Genomic DNA, 14,021 nt, shown 5'->3' with positions numbered 1-14,021 from the left:
CCCATACACACGTCACAGCCAAATTAAGACTTCAGATTTCCATCAGCCATAAATAGATGTGAGGCACAGTGTGGAAGCTGCGGCTTTCAAAAGCTATTGTGTGCTCAATCAACAGTATTTGTGCATGAAGTGAGTTGCAAAGAACGGGATCAACAGGTGAACAATTTGTTTTTCTTTTTTATTATAACAATATTATATAAAATCATTCAGCTTGTCACACAATCAGTGCACCTGATTCTATCTTCTAAATAACCACTCTGCATCCACATTCACTTTCTGCCACCACAAACCCCTGACATGTAATGAAGGCACTCCATAGTTCTGTTTTTTCACTGCTTGGTCATCAGTCAATCCTTAAGGCTGTTGTTTAGGTTACTGTATTGTACGCATGCAGCTATGTCTGATCACAGATCAGTTGTATTTGGCTTTCTGGATGGGATCTTTATGATACTGGTCCCACAGGTTGCTGTGCTGGAGATGCTTTATTCTGACCTGTAGAGGGACTGGAGGTGTAGAGATACTTGCAGATGTTTTAAGGTTCAGTGTCCCTGCTGTGTCATCCTCAGGATTTGGAGTAGCAGACCCTGCACCTCTTCATCCATTCGGCCCTGTTTGGCAACAGAAAATGATGTAAGAATGTAAAGTTACGGCATTTTAATCTTTGTTGCATAAGTTCAGAAAGAGCCCCCGTAACAGGCTCTATAGGACCCACCAGTAGCTCCCAGGTTTTTAGAAACTGACAATGATTCTGGATATCAAGCTAAACTCCACCCCTCCTATATAAGTAGAGTCAATAAGATGGGCCAGTGACACACAGTGACCTACAAAAACTAAACTTCCAACCTTTTGCAGCACATTTTTCAATGCCAGACTTACCAGGAGTAGAGATCAACCAAACTGTGCAGCCTATCCCACACTCATATTAAAGAGAGGCTTGAAAAGTTCAAGCACAAAACATGCACTGGTCTGCATTGAAAAGCCTCTATCGGCCAAAAACACGAAGAGGAAGAAACTAAGTAGCCAATATATCTCTTAAAGGTCAACGACATCAATAATCCCTCATTAGAACCAACATTACAACATTATACTTAGTGTATGATGGAGCTGATAGAACAAGAGAGTGAGCTGAGCCCCCTTTCCCCCCACATCTCCTCTGAAATTTCATCCACCGTCTGGTAAGCAGAGACGGTGGACTGAGCCTGCCCACTCTTTATTGTCTACACCACAAAGGGGGACAAATTCAGCAGTCAATGCCATTCACAGTCAAGTGGCTGTCCAGCCAGTCGCACATAGAAAAATTTAATTGATCCAATCTTACACATCCCGCAGTGGTGTCATGTGCACTCATATTCACACTTACACACACACTGAAATCCTCAATAAAGGTCTCATAACAAAGGTTTAAGTCTGAATTTGTGCTCTGGTGTGTATGTGTGCATTCAACTGACCTGTACAGCTGCCAGTAAATGGGAGCGATATACAGCCACCACCTGTTTGTGCTTCCTCTCCCAGTCCTGCAAAACAATGTTACTGTCAAATGAACATTTGTTTAGTCTTTTTTTTTTCTTTTCTTTTTACAGATGATGACGCTTTATAGATGGTGATATCTCACTTTACATATCCCTTGTGTCAAGCCTCTCCTCACCTGGAGCTGCTGGGTGAGTATAGAAATCCTGTTCTGCAGTGCCATTTGCTGCCCTGGGTTACCATGATGGGTGGATGAAGAGGAGGAGGACGTGATGCCGAGAGGTGGTGAGAGAGCTCCCAAGGCCTCCTTTAGCCGGAACACCTCCTTGGACAGCTCTGTTATCTGTGCAAAGACAGACACGTCAGTTTGGTCAGCTCATAGGTGCTTCAACAGCAGTTGTTTGAACTAGCCCTACAATCTCTCACCTTACGGTCCTTCTCCTTGACCAGGCCCTGGGATTCCTGGATGTCCTTGTGAAGCTCCTGGATGTGGCTGGATTGCGCCTGCAGTTCAGAAAGCTGCTGCTGCACTGTGACCAGCTGGGACTCAGCGACCTGCCGCTCACTCTTGTTAAAGAGAGCCTCCCTCTGCACCTGGAACACCTAGACCAGTGAAACCACCAATAACACCCTGTGTAAATAATACCATCTGTTTGGTCATATTACCAGTTCAGATCTTTTCTGCTTATATAGTGTAGAACTTTATCTAAATGAGATATTTAAATTGCTGTTTTAATTGGCTTTGCCATGCATCTCATGCTATACTTTTCTTGTATGACTTGTTTTGAAATGTTTTCTCTGTAAAATCTAAAACATCTCTCCCTCAAAACGCCTATTCCCACAACCATTTTTGTCTGGTTTTTTGCTCACGGGAATTTCCCTTGGTAACGGTTCTCTCTTTGATCTTCATACACTCACGCTGTGGTTGCACTGCAGTAGACCAAGCCACAGTAAATCTACACACATCTGCCTTGGGTATCATATTCAAATATGTTTCTGTTTTAGGGAACTTACATACAAGGGTGTGTCTAAGCACCCACCAGCACTTAATGGTTGGGTGCTGAAGAGACCATATATCATGTAATAATATGCCCTCTACTTTGAGCCGGACTCAATTTATGAAATTCATAAAACGCCATCAGAAGATATCATTCTCTGTGTGAATTGGAGAGGCAATTACTCAGTTTACAAAGTGAGAGTATTTATATCTGAATGCACAGGTGAAGAGAGAAATGACATTTGGACATCAGGAGCCTATAGTGCACATGTAACCCTACTTCAGCGCATCAGTAAGCACATATACAGAGGGATAAATGAAACAGAGCAAGGTAGTGAATAGAGAAAGTAGCACACATATGAATAATGTAGAGACAGGAAAGAGGCCTTCATGGAACATGGCTCACTTTGTGGCAGACACAACAACGTCTAATGTGGCTTTAGGTAGCATTAGAAGGGATTGGAGAAGCCAGAAACAATAACACACATGCATACACGCGTGCCCGTACGCACACACACGCACACACACCTCGGTGCAGGTCTTCTCATGTTTGCGGGTGAGGTCATTGAAGCGAGCGGTGATGGCGTTGATCTCAGCCTGCAAAGAGAGCCGCAAGGCCTCGTGGTCCTCCTTAGAGATCAGACCCTGTTCTGCGGCCTTCTGGGACTTGAGCTCTCTAAGCTCCATCTCCTTCTCAGTGAGAGCGTCCTGCGCTGCTGCTGCACTGCTCGCACTGACCTGCAGGGAGCACTGGAGCTCTGCCTATGAGGCAAGAAGCAAAGACTGACGAATCATAACTTTCTGTTCAGTGATGATTGGAAAGTTTATGGCAAATTTGTTCGCAAAATGAACTCCTAAGTGAGATGGAAATGCAATAACATTTGTCTGTCTGCATGCCTTTTCACATTACTATATCTACTGTAATGTACCACAGTATGTACAGCCCATTTACTTATGCTTTTTACCCCATTTGAGGTAAACTCCCTTATTTATTTAGAGCAGACAAGCATTTCCCTAGTGAATCTTCAGATTTTGTTTAATTCTACTGAGCCATTTCAAAATGGTAGATAACTTACTTCATGATAATCACACATCAACTCAGGGGCAACACCCAGGGGTATGGGGCTCTAGAAATCTGACAGACCATACTCAGTGACTCTTCTTACCTGAACCAAAAGCATGTAGCCCAATGAGAAATGGCCTGAAATGTAGTAGTGGCAACACTGTATCTTCTTAAGACACTGTGTTGCAGCTAATGAGCTAATGAGCTAGCCCCTCTCCTCTGAGTCTGTCCCTCCAATCCTCTATATTTGTGAATGTCCCTGCTGACCTTGATTTTCTCATGCTCCTCTCTGGGTATGGCGTCCTGCATGGGCTTCAGTTTGGCCTCTAGTGCGGCAGCCTGCTCCTCAGCGTGGCTACGAAGGGTCTTCTCCTCCTGGAGCTCCTGCAGTATCTGAGCTAGCTGTTCTGATACTGCAGACAGCGCCTCCTTGTGTTTTGAGAGCGTTACCGCATCTTTCAGCTGCAGGGCGTCCTGTGCCCGGCCCTCTCGCTCTGCACACAGACAATCCAGAGCCTGGGCTGCTTCCTGTCTTGCCACTTCCAGCTCTTCTCTCACTGCTGCCAAGGTGCGTCTGGTGCGCTCTGATTGGAGAGAGGCATGCTCATTCACAAAAGGGACAGAAGAGTCCAAGACTAACAACTAAATACACAGAATATTTTATATTTTGAAAAAAAAAAAAAAAAGACACTACACACCTGATATGACTGAGGGCTCTGAGCTCTCTGAGTGCTCCTCCTCTTCTTCCTCCTCCTCATCATCAGCACGCAGAGGAGGCCTGAGTCTTTCCAGGTCCAGGAGGGCATCGTTGAGCCTTCTAGCCACGTCCGCCCTCTCCCTGGCAAGCTGCTCACACTGGAGCCCTAGAGTCACCTGCACCTCCTCCAAATCAGAACGGGGCACACTCTTCCTCAGCTGCCCCTCGAGCTCTCCCAAACGCTCCTGGAGACGACGGACCTGATCTCCATCTCTCGTTGCTCCTCCCTCTTTCCCTGATATCCTGCTCTGTGCCAGGGCCGCCTCCAACTCAGCCACTTTGTCATGGAGGCACTTCACTGTTTCCGATTCTTCTCTTTCGCTGTCTTTCTCCCCCTCTTCATTCATAGACTCTTTCTGGGCCAGAGCAGCCTGGAGGTCCTCCACTTTCTCTGTCAGCTGTTTGACTGTGTCACTGTCCTGGCCGCTCTGACCCCCTTCCCCGCCCTGTCTCTTCACAAGCTCCGCCTGTAGCTCTGTCACCCTTGCTCTCAGCTGCTGTGCCTCCTGGCTCGGATCCTCCTCTGCAGCTCGCGGCCCGCCTTCAGTCCCAGCACCTGCCGCGACAGTATCCCCCTCACCACACTCCACAGAAAGCACCCCAAGCCGCATCTGCTCCTTCAGCTCCTCCAGCTCAGACTGGGAAGATGCCAACTGCTCTTCCAACCCACGCAGCTTCTCCTTCAAAGCCTCTGTGCTCTCTGCATCTGCACCTCCTTCCTGAGACCTGTCATCACCACTGCAAAAAAAGACAAGCATTATCAATCACTCAAGCATTGCAAAAAGTAACTGAACAAATCAATCACATCAATGAAAATACATATTTAGCATCAAACTAATTCTACAGTTAAATTATTTCCATTTGTGTAATAATCTGACAATTATTTTTTTGATTAATCAATTAATGATTTAGTCTTTACCAATCAGAAAACAGTATAAAAAATGTGATGTCTTCAAATTGCCTGATTTGTCCAATAAAAACAAAGATAATCATTTTACAAACTTAAAAAGACAAAGAAATATTCCCACTGGAAAAGAAAAATATTTTTTGCATTTTGCTCAATAAATTCTGATAGTAAATTTCCTATGTATTCAATTAATCAACTAATCATTTCACCATTACATCACATTAACACCGTATTAGTGAAGCATACAACTGCAACCTGTCATACATACAGTTTATTTTAATACAAATATAATTAATTCCTCAGAATAGGAGATAAACAACAAAGATGTTGGAGAAACAATAAATATCATGAAAAACAGGTAAAGGAACCAACAAATCCATGCTGTCATGAGTATCCATTTAGCATCTAAGCTTGCTCAGCCTCCAGCATGCTGCAGGAAAAAACACAAATGCTCAGCACTTTTAAAAATGGCCCTGATTTTGAGCTTTGGAGCTGATATTAGCAAAGGTGTGCACATCTCATAATGAATGTGAACCATGTTGGCTGTTTCAGCTTACGAGTGGTAAATCAGTTTGAATGAATGAATAACTGAATCTGTCTTACCACTGCTCTGCCACGCTGGAGGCCTCCTCTGAAGCCTGGGCCAGAGACAATCGCTCCTGAAGGGCTTCAAACTCCTTCCTCAAGGTCTCATACTGAGCTAAGGGGACGGAGTAGGTGCTGGCGGTCTGCATGTCTGTGTCATCCTTCTCAAACATCTCCAGCATCTGTATACAACACAGAGGAAATTAAAGTAGCTTATGGAGGTTTTCACCTTTCATTAGGATGCCTTGTACAGTTTATCAGTCGATGCTGATAGATCTAAAAACAGTTGATACTACATTTCCCATGATGAAACTTGATAGTATCATTTCATTGCATCCTTCCTGCTTTTCCCCACCCCCAGTTTGTGACAAAGAGCTTCCATTTTAAATGTATAATTTATTTATAAACTAAAGTCCACAGAAGAAATTGTACAATTGTTTTCGCAGGCGAAACGATACTCCCAGTGACTCCCTTTAATTAACTTAAGTCACTATATCCACCATATACAGAAAATGACAGCAGGAGGTTTGGTTCCAGCTTAATTCTAACCTTTTTCCACAGATACAATTTCTCTTTTCTCTCCCATCCGACCTTACATTTCCCCACTTTCTTATCTGGTTCTTTGTCACTCAGCAGAGCAGAACTCAAGTTCTTGGCCTAGATCCCTGCCGCTCAGACAGCGGTGAATGAACAACCACACCGGAACAGAATACTTCAAACAGACTTCAGCGCTTAAACCAGCATGACCCAGTTAGTGAAGAATGACTACAAAATGCCCCCATGTCTGCATCTGATGTTGTGTTGTTCTATTTATACTTGTATGAGCACAACTGCCTCAGTGCATTAGTGTACCAGAGCGCAGCGTCATAACTTTTAAGTGGTCATGACTAATGCTCCAGCCAGGGACACTCAAGCTGCCTTAACACGGCATCTTCATCTTCAGTTGGGGAGCCATCATCTCCCTATCAATTTATCCTCTTTAAAGAGGCCTGTGTATGTGTTTGCATGTGAGAGAGTGAAAAGGGAGATTATGTTCATGTTTAGTGTATTTATGGTGGGACATGTCAGTCAAATGAGAATTTTTTCTCTGCATATGTGTCAGTAGGTGTGAGTGTGTGTGCGTTCAGGTGTGTTTTTATGCACTCCCTGACCTTACCTGTACTTTGAGAACAAGTTCAGAGTTCTGTGACTTAAGTTCCTCTATTTGTTTACGCAGCTCAGCAACAGCTCCTGGGTCTGCAGGGGCAGGAGAGGGGCTGGCTGAGTCAGAGTCTGCTTGAGAAGTGGCCTCATCCTGAGCAGGGGAGGCTCTGGAGCGCTTCGAGAGCAGCTTCTCTAGAGGGAAAGTTCAAGAGAAACCGCAACATAAATCAATCAGTGTACTACCTGACATGAGAGATGCAGGAATGCCCATGTGTTATGCATGGAAGTACATTCATGCTCTGTGCCAAGGCCAGGGAAGTACCTCCACACAAAGATCACATACCTGGGAAGTCCAACATTTCATCCATGTCTTCAGAGTCACTGACCCCTATTCCATGGCCTCCCTTCAGCTCCTCAAGCAGCTTGTCCCTCTCCACCTCTGCCTCCTCTAGACGCTGCTTTAGTTCGGACAGCTACAGTGCAAACACAAACACAAACACAAACACACATGTATAAAAAATAAAGGTTAGAAAAAGTAACACTCGGTCTTCATAAATAATTTCTGATGCAGATGCAGACACAGCTCTAATGAATAGATACAGGTTTAAATGAAATCCTGAAACATTTTTGCCTGCAGTACCTCCTCCAAAGCAGAGATGGCACTCTGATGCTGCTGCTCCAAGGCTTTGATCTTCTGGAGCAGACGGCCTCTCTCCAGACGGAGCCGTCTGATCTCTTCAAACACCTCCTCGTCCTCCGCCTAACACAGACAGCCACAAAACACTGTGACAACCTAACAAAGTTTGCGTTTCATGTAATACGAAGGATGAACATCAACTATGACAAGCCAATTATCAGGTGCCAACCTGGGCTGATTGCTGTGCTTCTGGAGGCTGGGGAGAAGGAGATTGGGACTGAGGCTCAGTGGACTGTGCATGGGGAGCAGGAGTGTGGGGCTGTGGAGATGGTGGCAAACCCTGCATCTTTGTGATGGAAAAACAATCAAATAACTCTTTATTAGTCATTACAGAGATGGTAAAGTTCACTTAATCTTTTAAGATATATTACCAATTAATTATAGTAAAACAGAGGTCAACTGGTCCAAAACTGGGAGTCACAAAATGAAGATGAAAAATCTCACAGGTTAAACATTTCACATATGCAACATGTGATGCTGACATTTCAGTGATTACAGACATTGCTACCACTGATATAGGTTAAAATCCGCTGGCAATACTGTAAGACTGGGTTGTGGTTAAAATGTGTTTTCCATCCACTGAGATGGTTCTTACAGTACCTGAAGAGGAGAGCGAGGTGGTGGAGGAGCTTTCCGTTTGCGGGGGGTAGTCCCCCCTTGCACTGATGACGCGCCTGAGGGAACTTGGGGGGGCTGTGTGGGGGTTGGGAGGGGGATCAGTAGAGGTAAAGCTCAACTTAAAATGGCAAAATGGAGCAACAACAGGGGGAATGAAAGCCAACAAAAAGAAAGAAGCACACAAAAACAATGACCTCATATTGGAAAACATGCACAATATGATCGGCCAAATTGGGCCGTGATCTCATTGATGGAGGGAGTGATGCAACACACAGCTATGCAACATTACCTCCTCGCCTGCGCCCTCAGAAGCTACGTATGCAGAAGGAAAGACACACACAGCAAAACACTTTAACCTCTATAGCAGTGAGCTTCATCGAACAGCCAGAGGCACATGAGAATATGTGCACATGCATGCTCTCACTTCCACTCACTTTTTAACATGTAGGCTATAGCCGTGGCTTTCATGTATCTAGTAGTAAATCCACCAAAATCTCCAATTAAAGAATAAAAGCTAATGCGGTAAGGCATCATATGCACACCAAATTCTCTCCTTCATCTCCTTTTCCAACCAGTCACACATCTGTTTTTCATATAACAGCTATGTCTTTGTTGGGAGATAAAAGTGGAACAAGCCTTTCGTCTCCTTTTTATTCAAACCCCACTTTGCAATCACACCCAGCTGTCCTCCTGATCCACTTTAATACAGTCTTACAGCTTAAGAACCAGGATCCAGAGAAGCACAGTCACAAACAGAAGCCATACTGATAGTCTGCAAGATGCTGCTACCACATGTTGTGTTGTCATGAGCTGTTTCATTTATTCAATTGATTTACCCAAACTAGCTAGGCCTGATTTATAATAATTCTATCCCTTCTATCGCTACAAATCAAAAAGGCCCCCAGGCCTTATACTGTACCTGGAGGAACTCCATTCTGCAACATCTGTATGACACGTTGGTTGCTTGTGGTTACACTGTAGTCGGCGGCTTTGTGTCCAAGGGCGTCAACCAGTTGTGTGTTGGCCCCACCTTTCAGCAGAGCCTCTACGGTTTCAACACTGTCACTCTCACAGGCCAGCATTAATGCAGATCTGTGATTCACAAACATTCTCATCAAAATTAGTACTGTAGAAATCACACAGTATATTTATTTTGGATCTATATAATTGTAGTATGGGGCAGATCATTAGCATGATCAGATCATTACAAACATGTAGTATGATAAAACCTAAATGACTTTGAGTCAGGAGGAATTACTAGGAAATTACAGTATATGATATAAAGTATAAAGCAGTGAAACATTTTGATTTGATGTAATGATACAGCCTGAAAAAATTGCATCTTCAACCTTGTTAATGTTAACCATGAGGAAATTCCTATAATCATCTTCTCCCAGGGGCGATCTAAGCCAAAATTAAAAGCAGATGCTCCCTGCTAGAGGTCCTGACCTCCATCCATCCAAATCTCTCCCAAGCACTCCCAACTACTGGAGACCTTTTACGGGAATCCTTCCCGTATCCTACATTATCCTACAACCCTACTGCTGTGAGAATAATCCTGATGAGGTTTTTAGGGTCTAGCTTAGCTGAAGAAGCTGCATCATGTTCAAGTCTGCCCCAACAGGCCCCCCACTGTCTCTCCCTCTCAGTCATTCCATCTGTCAAGGCTACAGCGAGTGAGATGGATGGAGCCGAGTTAAGCTGCCCTGCTAACTAACTAGGTAACTAGCTAACTAACTAAGTACCAGTACCTTCCCTGGTTGTCCTGTATGTTTGCATTAGCACCTCGTCCCAACAGGAACACACAAATCTCCACTCTGCTCATCTGGGCTGCTAAGATCAGAGGTGTGGCCCCATCCTGACAGAGACACACATATGAACATCCAAACATCATGGAGCAACAGCGCAGATGGATATTTGATAATGTTGTCTAATGTACTGAATAAGGCCAAGAGTAAATAAGAAGTAAAACCCTGATAATCCTTTTTCCATCTCACACAACAATTAAAAAAAAATTTCATATACTATAACTGTAATCATCAACTTACACTGTCTTGGTTATCCAGGTTGGCTTTAAAGTCCCACAGAGTCTCCGTGCAGGACAAGCAGCCACTGACTGCTGCAGAAAATAGTCAGAACTATGGTTGATATCAAAGGTTTACATATAACATATAATGCTGGCTTGTTTTCAATACTTAAATTAGGTTGAATGGGATCTATGTGTGTAGCATGCAAATTATTGTGGTTGTGTAACTGTTACCTGCGTGATGAAGTGGTGTCCTGCCAATGCTGTCTGTGCAATCTACTGTCAACCTTTCCTGTTAGTTAAAACACAAAACAAAATCATAAAGATTAATTTGCAAAGTCCTTAATCCATTTTCAGTGTATTTTCCAATATTTACTGGCTGACCAGACAGTGGTGTCACTTTACTTTACCTGTAAGAGTCTCTTTAAACACTCTGGCTGGCCATTCTTGGCCGCGAGGTGAAGGGCGCTGAAGCCTGGAGTCAGTCAGTTATAAACAGACATTTATAAACAATCCATGACACGTGCAATTCAACAACCTTGGGTTATGAGATTAGACTGTTATTCAGTAAATAAAATGCTGTACCGGCACCATCAGGGATGTTGAGATCTGCTCCATGAGAGATGATCACCTCCAGACAGTCTAGCCGGCCTCGTGATGCGCAGAGGTGAAAGCTGTCAGAAGGAAGGATTAGAGATGAGAAATGAAAATTGGTTTCCATTTAAAATCTGAGCATTCTTCAGATCCAACACTGCCGATTTCTCTAATCATTAGTTTTAGTTCAAGAGAAAGCGGGGAATGAAACCAAACCATTTAGCAGAAAAAGGTCAAAAAAGAATTGATAAAGAACTGGATTGATCTAAATATTCTTCCTCTGAAAAATGACTTACACAATAAATCATGTTCCATAATCTTAATGCAACTTTAAGGAATTTGAATATTACAAGTAATTGTTTAATTCCCAAAGTAACTTTTAAGGGTAAAAATTAGATGATTAACTTACGCTGACTTGCCCTCAGCATCCAGCTTGGTGGGACAGAGACCTTTTTTGACGATGAGAGCGGAGACTTTGTCAGGTTCATTCTGCTCAACAGCCTGCAGGAGCCTCTCATCACTCTTACTCCAGTCCTGACTCTGGGGGGGGGGGGGGGCAGAGAACAGGTCATCGCCCTGTACTGCCACAAAGAAAACCGATACCATACTGCATATCTCATAACATACAAAACAATGGATGGGTAGCCTAAAGAAATATAATTAGAATGTGCAACAACCAATGTTGATGTCTATGTAAAAATATGAGATCATTAACAGATTATGACCAGTTTTAGAAGTCACATAAAACTACTTTTAAGACAAAAATATCATAAACAGAGGGTAAAAGCTCCTCAGTTTTCTTTCATATTCAAATTCTCACTGGGTATAGAGAGAGAGGATACCTACTGGCAGCGGCAGCAGACTGAGACAAGGACAGAACCGCTTCATCAAGCTAAAAACAGGCTGCTGAGGATCCATAGCTCCAGCAGGGCGTCACACACTCGACTAAATACAGCTACAGTGTACAAGGCCACCACTGTGCGTCCTGAATGACAATACACGCTGTCGCCTGGCTACAAAACAAGCCCAGACGTACAACAGATCATGTCGAGAACTCAGATAACCCCAAGTTTCTATCAGATACCCTTCAAAGGTCACAGCAACAACACAACAGAGATCTACAAGCCAGAGACTGTTTGCTACACTCAAAATCACAACCAATAAAACAGAATAGCTCGTCACACATAAACTCTGACACACACACAGTAACGCTGTTATTCTCTGTCCTCACAACATCTCCCTGTGCAGCGCCTCTCTGTCCGCATCCGAGACAGCATCCTCTCGTCCTGTTTCCAGCTGCTAGCAGGGGCATAGCCAGTCTTACCTTCGCACCTCACACACACACACACACACACACACACACACACACACACACACACACACACACACACACACACACACTCTCTGCCACCTCCTTCTTTTCTTCACTGTCCTCCTTTCTCTGACCTCATAATTTCTCTGCTGCCTTCTTCTCTGTAGCAGCCTCACTCTTTCTTTCTCTCCATTAGTTTTTGTCAGGTCCTGCACGGTTCCCCCCTGGCAGCGTCAAAGATCTGTTTCTCTGCAGTTACTGAGCTGGGCCTGTGTGATGTGAGGAATCAGCAAAAAGAAGAGAAACAAGCTGGTTAAGCCGCACTCTGCTCTGCTCCTTTGGATGGTCATTTACGGAGCTGAGGGGACAATGTGAGGTACACAAACACCAGCAAGCCACAGACCTATCTATCTATCTATCTATCTATCTATCTATCTATCTATCTATCTATCTATCTATCTATCTAAAGTGGCTATTAAGTGAAACTACTACTTTGTCACCATTGTTGTGGTGATCACTAAGTGTGAAATCCAAGGCAGCAGGGAGGTAGAATTACTGACAGTAACAGGCTGTAATGGTGTTCATCAGCTTCATCAGGATCCAAATACTTAGACCACATTTTACAGCCAGCAGTTGCTAGTTTATCTGCTTGTACCTGTGACCCAGTGGTGCAAGGGTGCAAGGTCGCTGACACCACTAAGTCAGCCTGCAACAAGCACCTGGCTACGTGGAGCAAGAAAGAAAAAAAAATACAGAACATCAGAGAACAAGTTTAACCCCCACAATACAAAGCCTATCAGAGTAACACAGTGATAACAGCAGGAAAGTAGGAATTCTTTTAATGTGTGTGTGTGTGTGTGTGTGTGTGTGTGTGTGTGTGTGTGTGTGCACGTTCATGTGAATAATTGAAGGCTACCTGAGATCACTGGTTATAGCAGCAGTCTGGAGACTGCCCTGCTCTCCTGCTGCTGCTCAGTGATACTGAATCCCAGTGCCCCCCCATACATGCAGAGGAGTGAGCAACCTGTCTGCCCTCCTGCAACATGGGACCTATATAAATGGCTGTTTAATGTAGAGCACCCGGGCACTGTAATATTAGGTTAAAACACAGCTTGTATGGCTTATATCTGGAAATAGCTTGTAGACATAGAAAATAGTGTACTACTTTTAAAAACACCCAACTGCAAAGCTCTACATGCCCATCAACAGATGACTCTTACCTCATTCTTTTTAAACTTTGCTTTCAGACTCTTCATAATGGCTTGATAGCCACTGTCAGGAACACTGAAATAAACAAGGTAAATAAACAAACTTGTGAATCAGAAAGGTTTTCATTTTTCCCCAGGGTTCAGTCATCAAGTGGTCTCAGAAACACTCCAACATTTAGGTGTACCAAACATTTATGAATGCATTAGAAAATGTGTCAACTAAGGGCTAACATAAACCCTAATGCAGGTCATGCAGTTGACACATAACCAGAGAAACATGCAGCCTACCTGTGGAGGACAGTCCTGGTCCAGGTGGGTGCTCCCTCTGTCCCATCAGCTACTGCTCACAGTAAAAAACACTGAAGTCACTGCTGCCTGGCGGACAAGAGGAATGCACCCGCCCCCGGCCGTAAATCAACCAATCAGCAATGCGCAAAACGCCGAATTAGCATATGACTGGAAATGATGAATGGCGTTTTGTGTCTGTCTCGTGCAGCACAGCCAACAACAACGTGGGGCAGTTTCCGCAAGGATGCGCACTGAAATTTGCAGGTGCTCTTTTGTTTTGAACAGGCTGTAGAGACTGTGTAATAGCAAATTCCGTCGTGTACGACGTATTGTTTTGTAGGTGCTCTCCATTTCAACAG

General features: G+C 44.0%; 1 protein-coding gene across 1 annotated transcript; it reads right to left on the bottom strand.

Moving 5' to 3' along the window:
• Positions 1-164: 164 nt before the first annotated feature.
• On the bottom strand, positions 165-14,020 carry ankrd24 (ankyrin repeat domain 24). The gene is made up of 23 exons (XM_087173689.1): positions 13,663-14,020; positions 13,387-13,450; positions 11,264-11,394; positions 10,846-10,934; positions 10,671-10,735; positions 10,495-10,552; positions 10,283-10,353; positions 9,986-10,092; positions 9,154-9,326; positions 8,524-8,546; positions 8,217-8,309; positions 7,786-7,902; positions 7,560-7,679; positions 7,263-7,392; positions 6,933-7,111; positions 5,795-5,958; positions 4,226-5,022; positions 3,795-4,111; positions 2,993-3,226; positions 1,894-2,070; positions 1,646-1,810; positions 1,449-1,514; positions 165-608 (listed from the first exon to the last, which is right to left on the bottom strand). Exons 2-23 carry the CDS (start codon positions 13,420-13,422, stop codon positions 540-542), a joined length of 3,381 nt encoding a protein of 1,126 aa, XP_087029815.1. The 5' UTR covers positions 13,423-13,450; positions 13,663-14,020; the 3' UTR covers positions 165-539.
• Position 14,021: the final 1 nt, after the last annotated feature.

This window comes from Seriola lalandi, unplaced genomic scaffold (assembly GCF_002814215.2).
Source record: "Seriola lalandi dorsalis isolate HSWRI2012SDOR001 ecotype SW California unplaced genomic scaffold, Sedor1 jcf7180002054267, whole genome shotgun sequence".
NCBI classification, from domain to species: Eukaryota; Metazoa; Chordata; class Actinopteri; order Carangiformes; family Carangidae; genus Seriola; species Seriola lalandi.
Note: the sequence above shows the minus strand (reverse complement) of the source record. Positions and strands in the feature narration are given on the sequence as shown.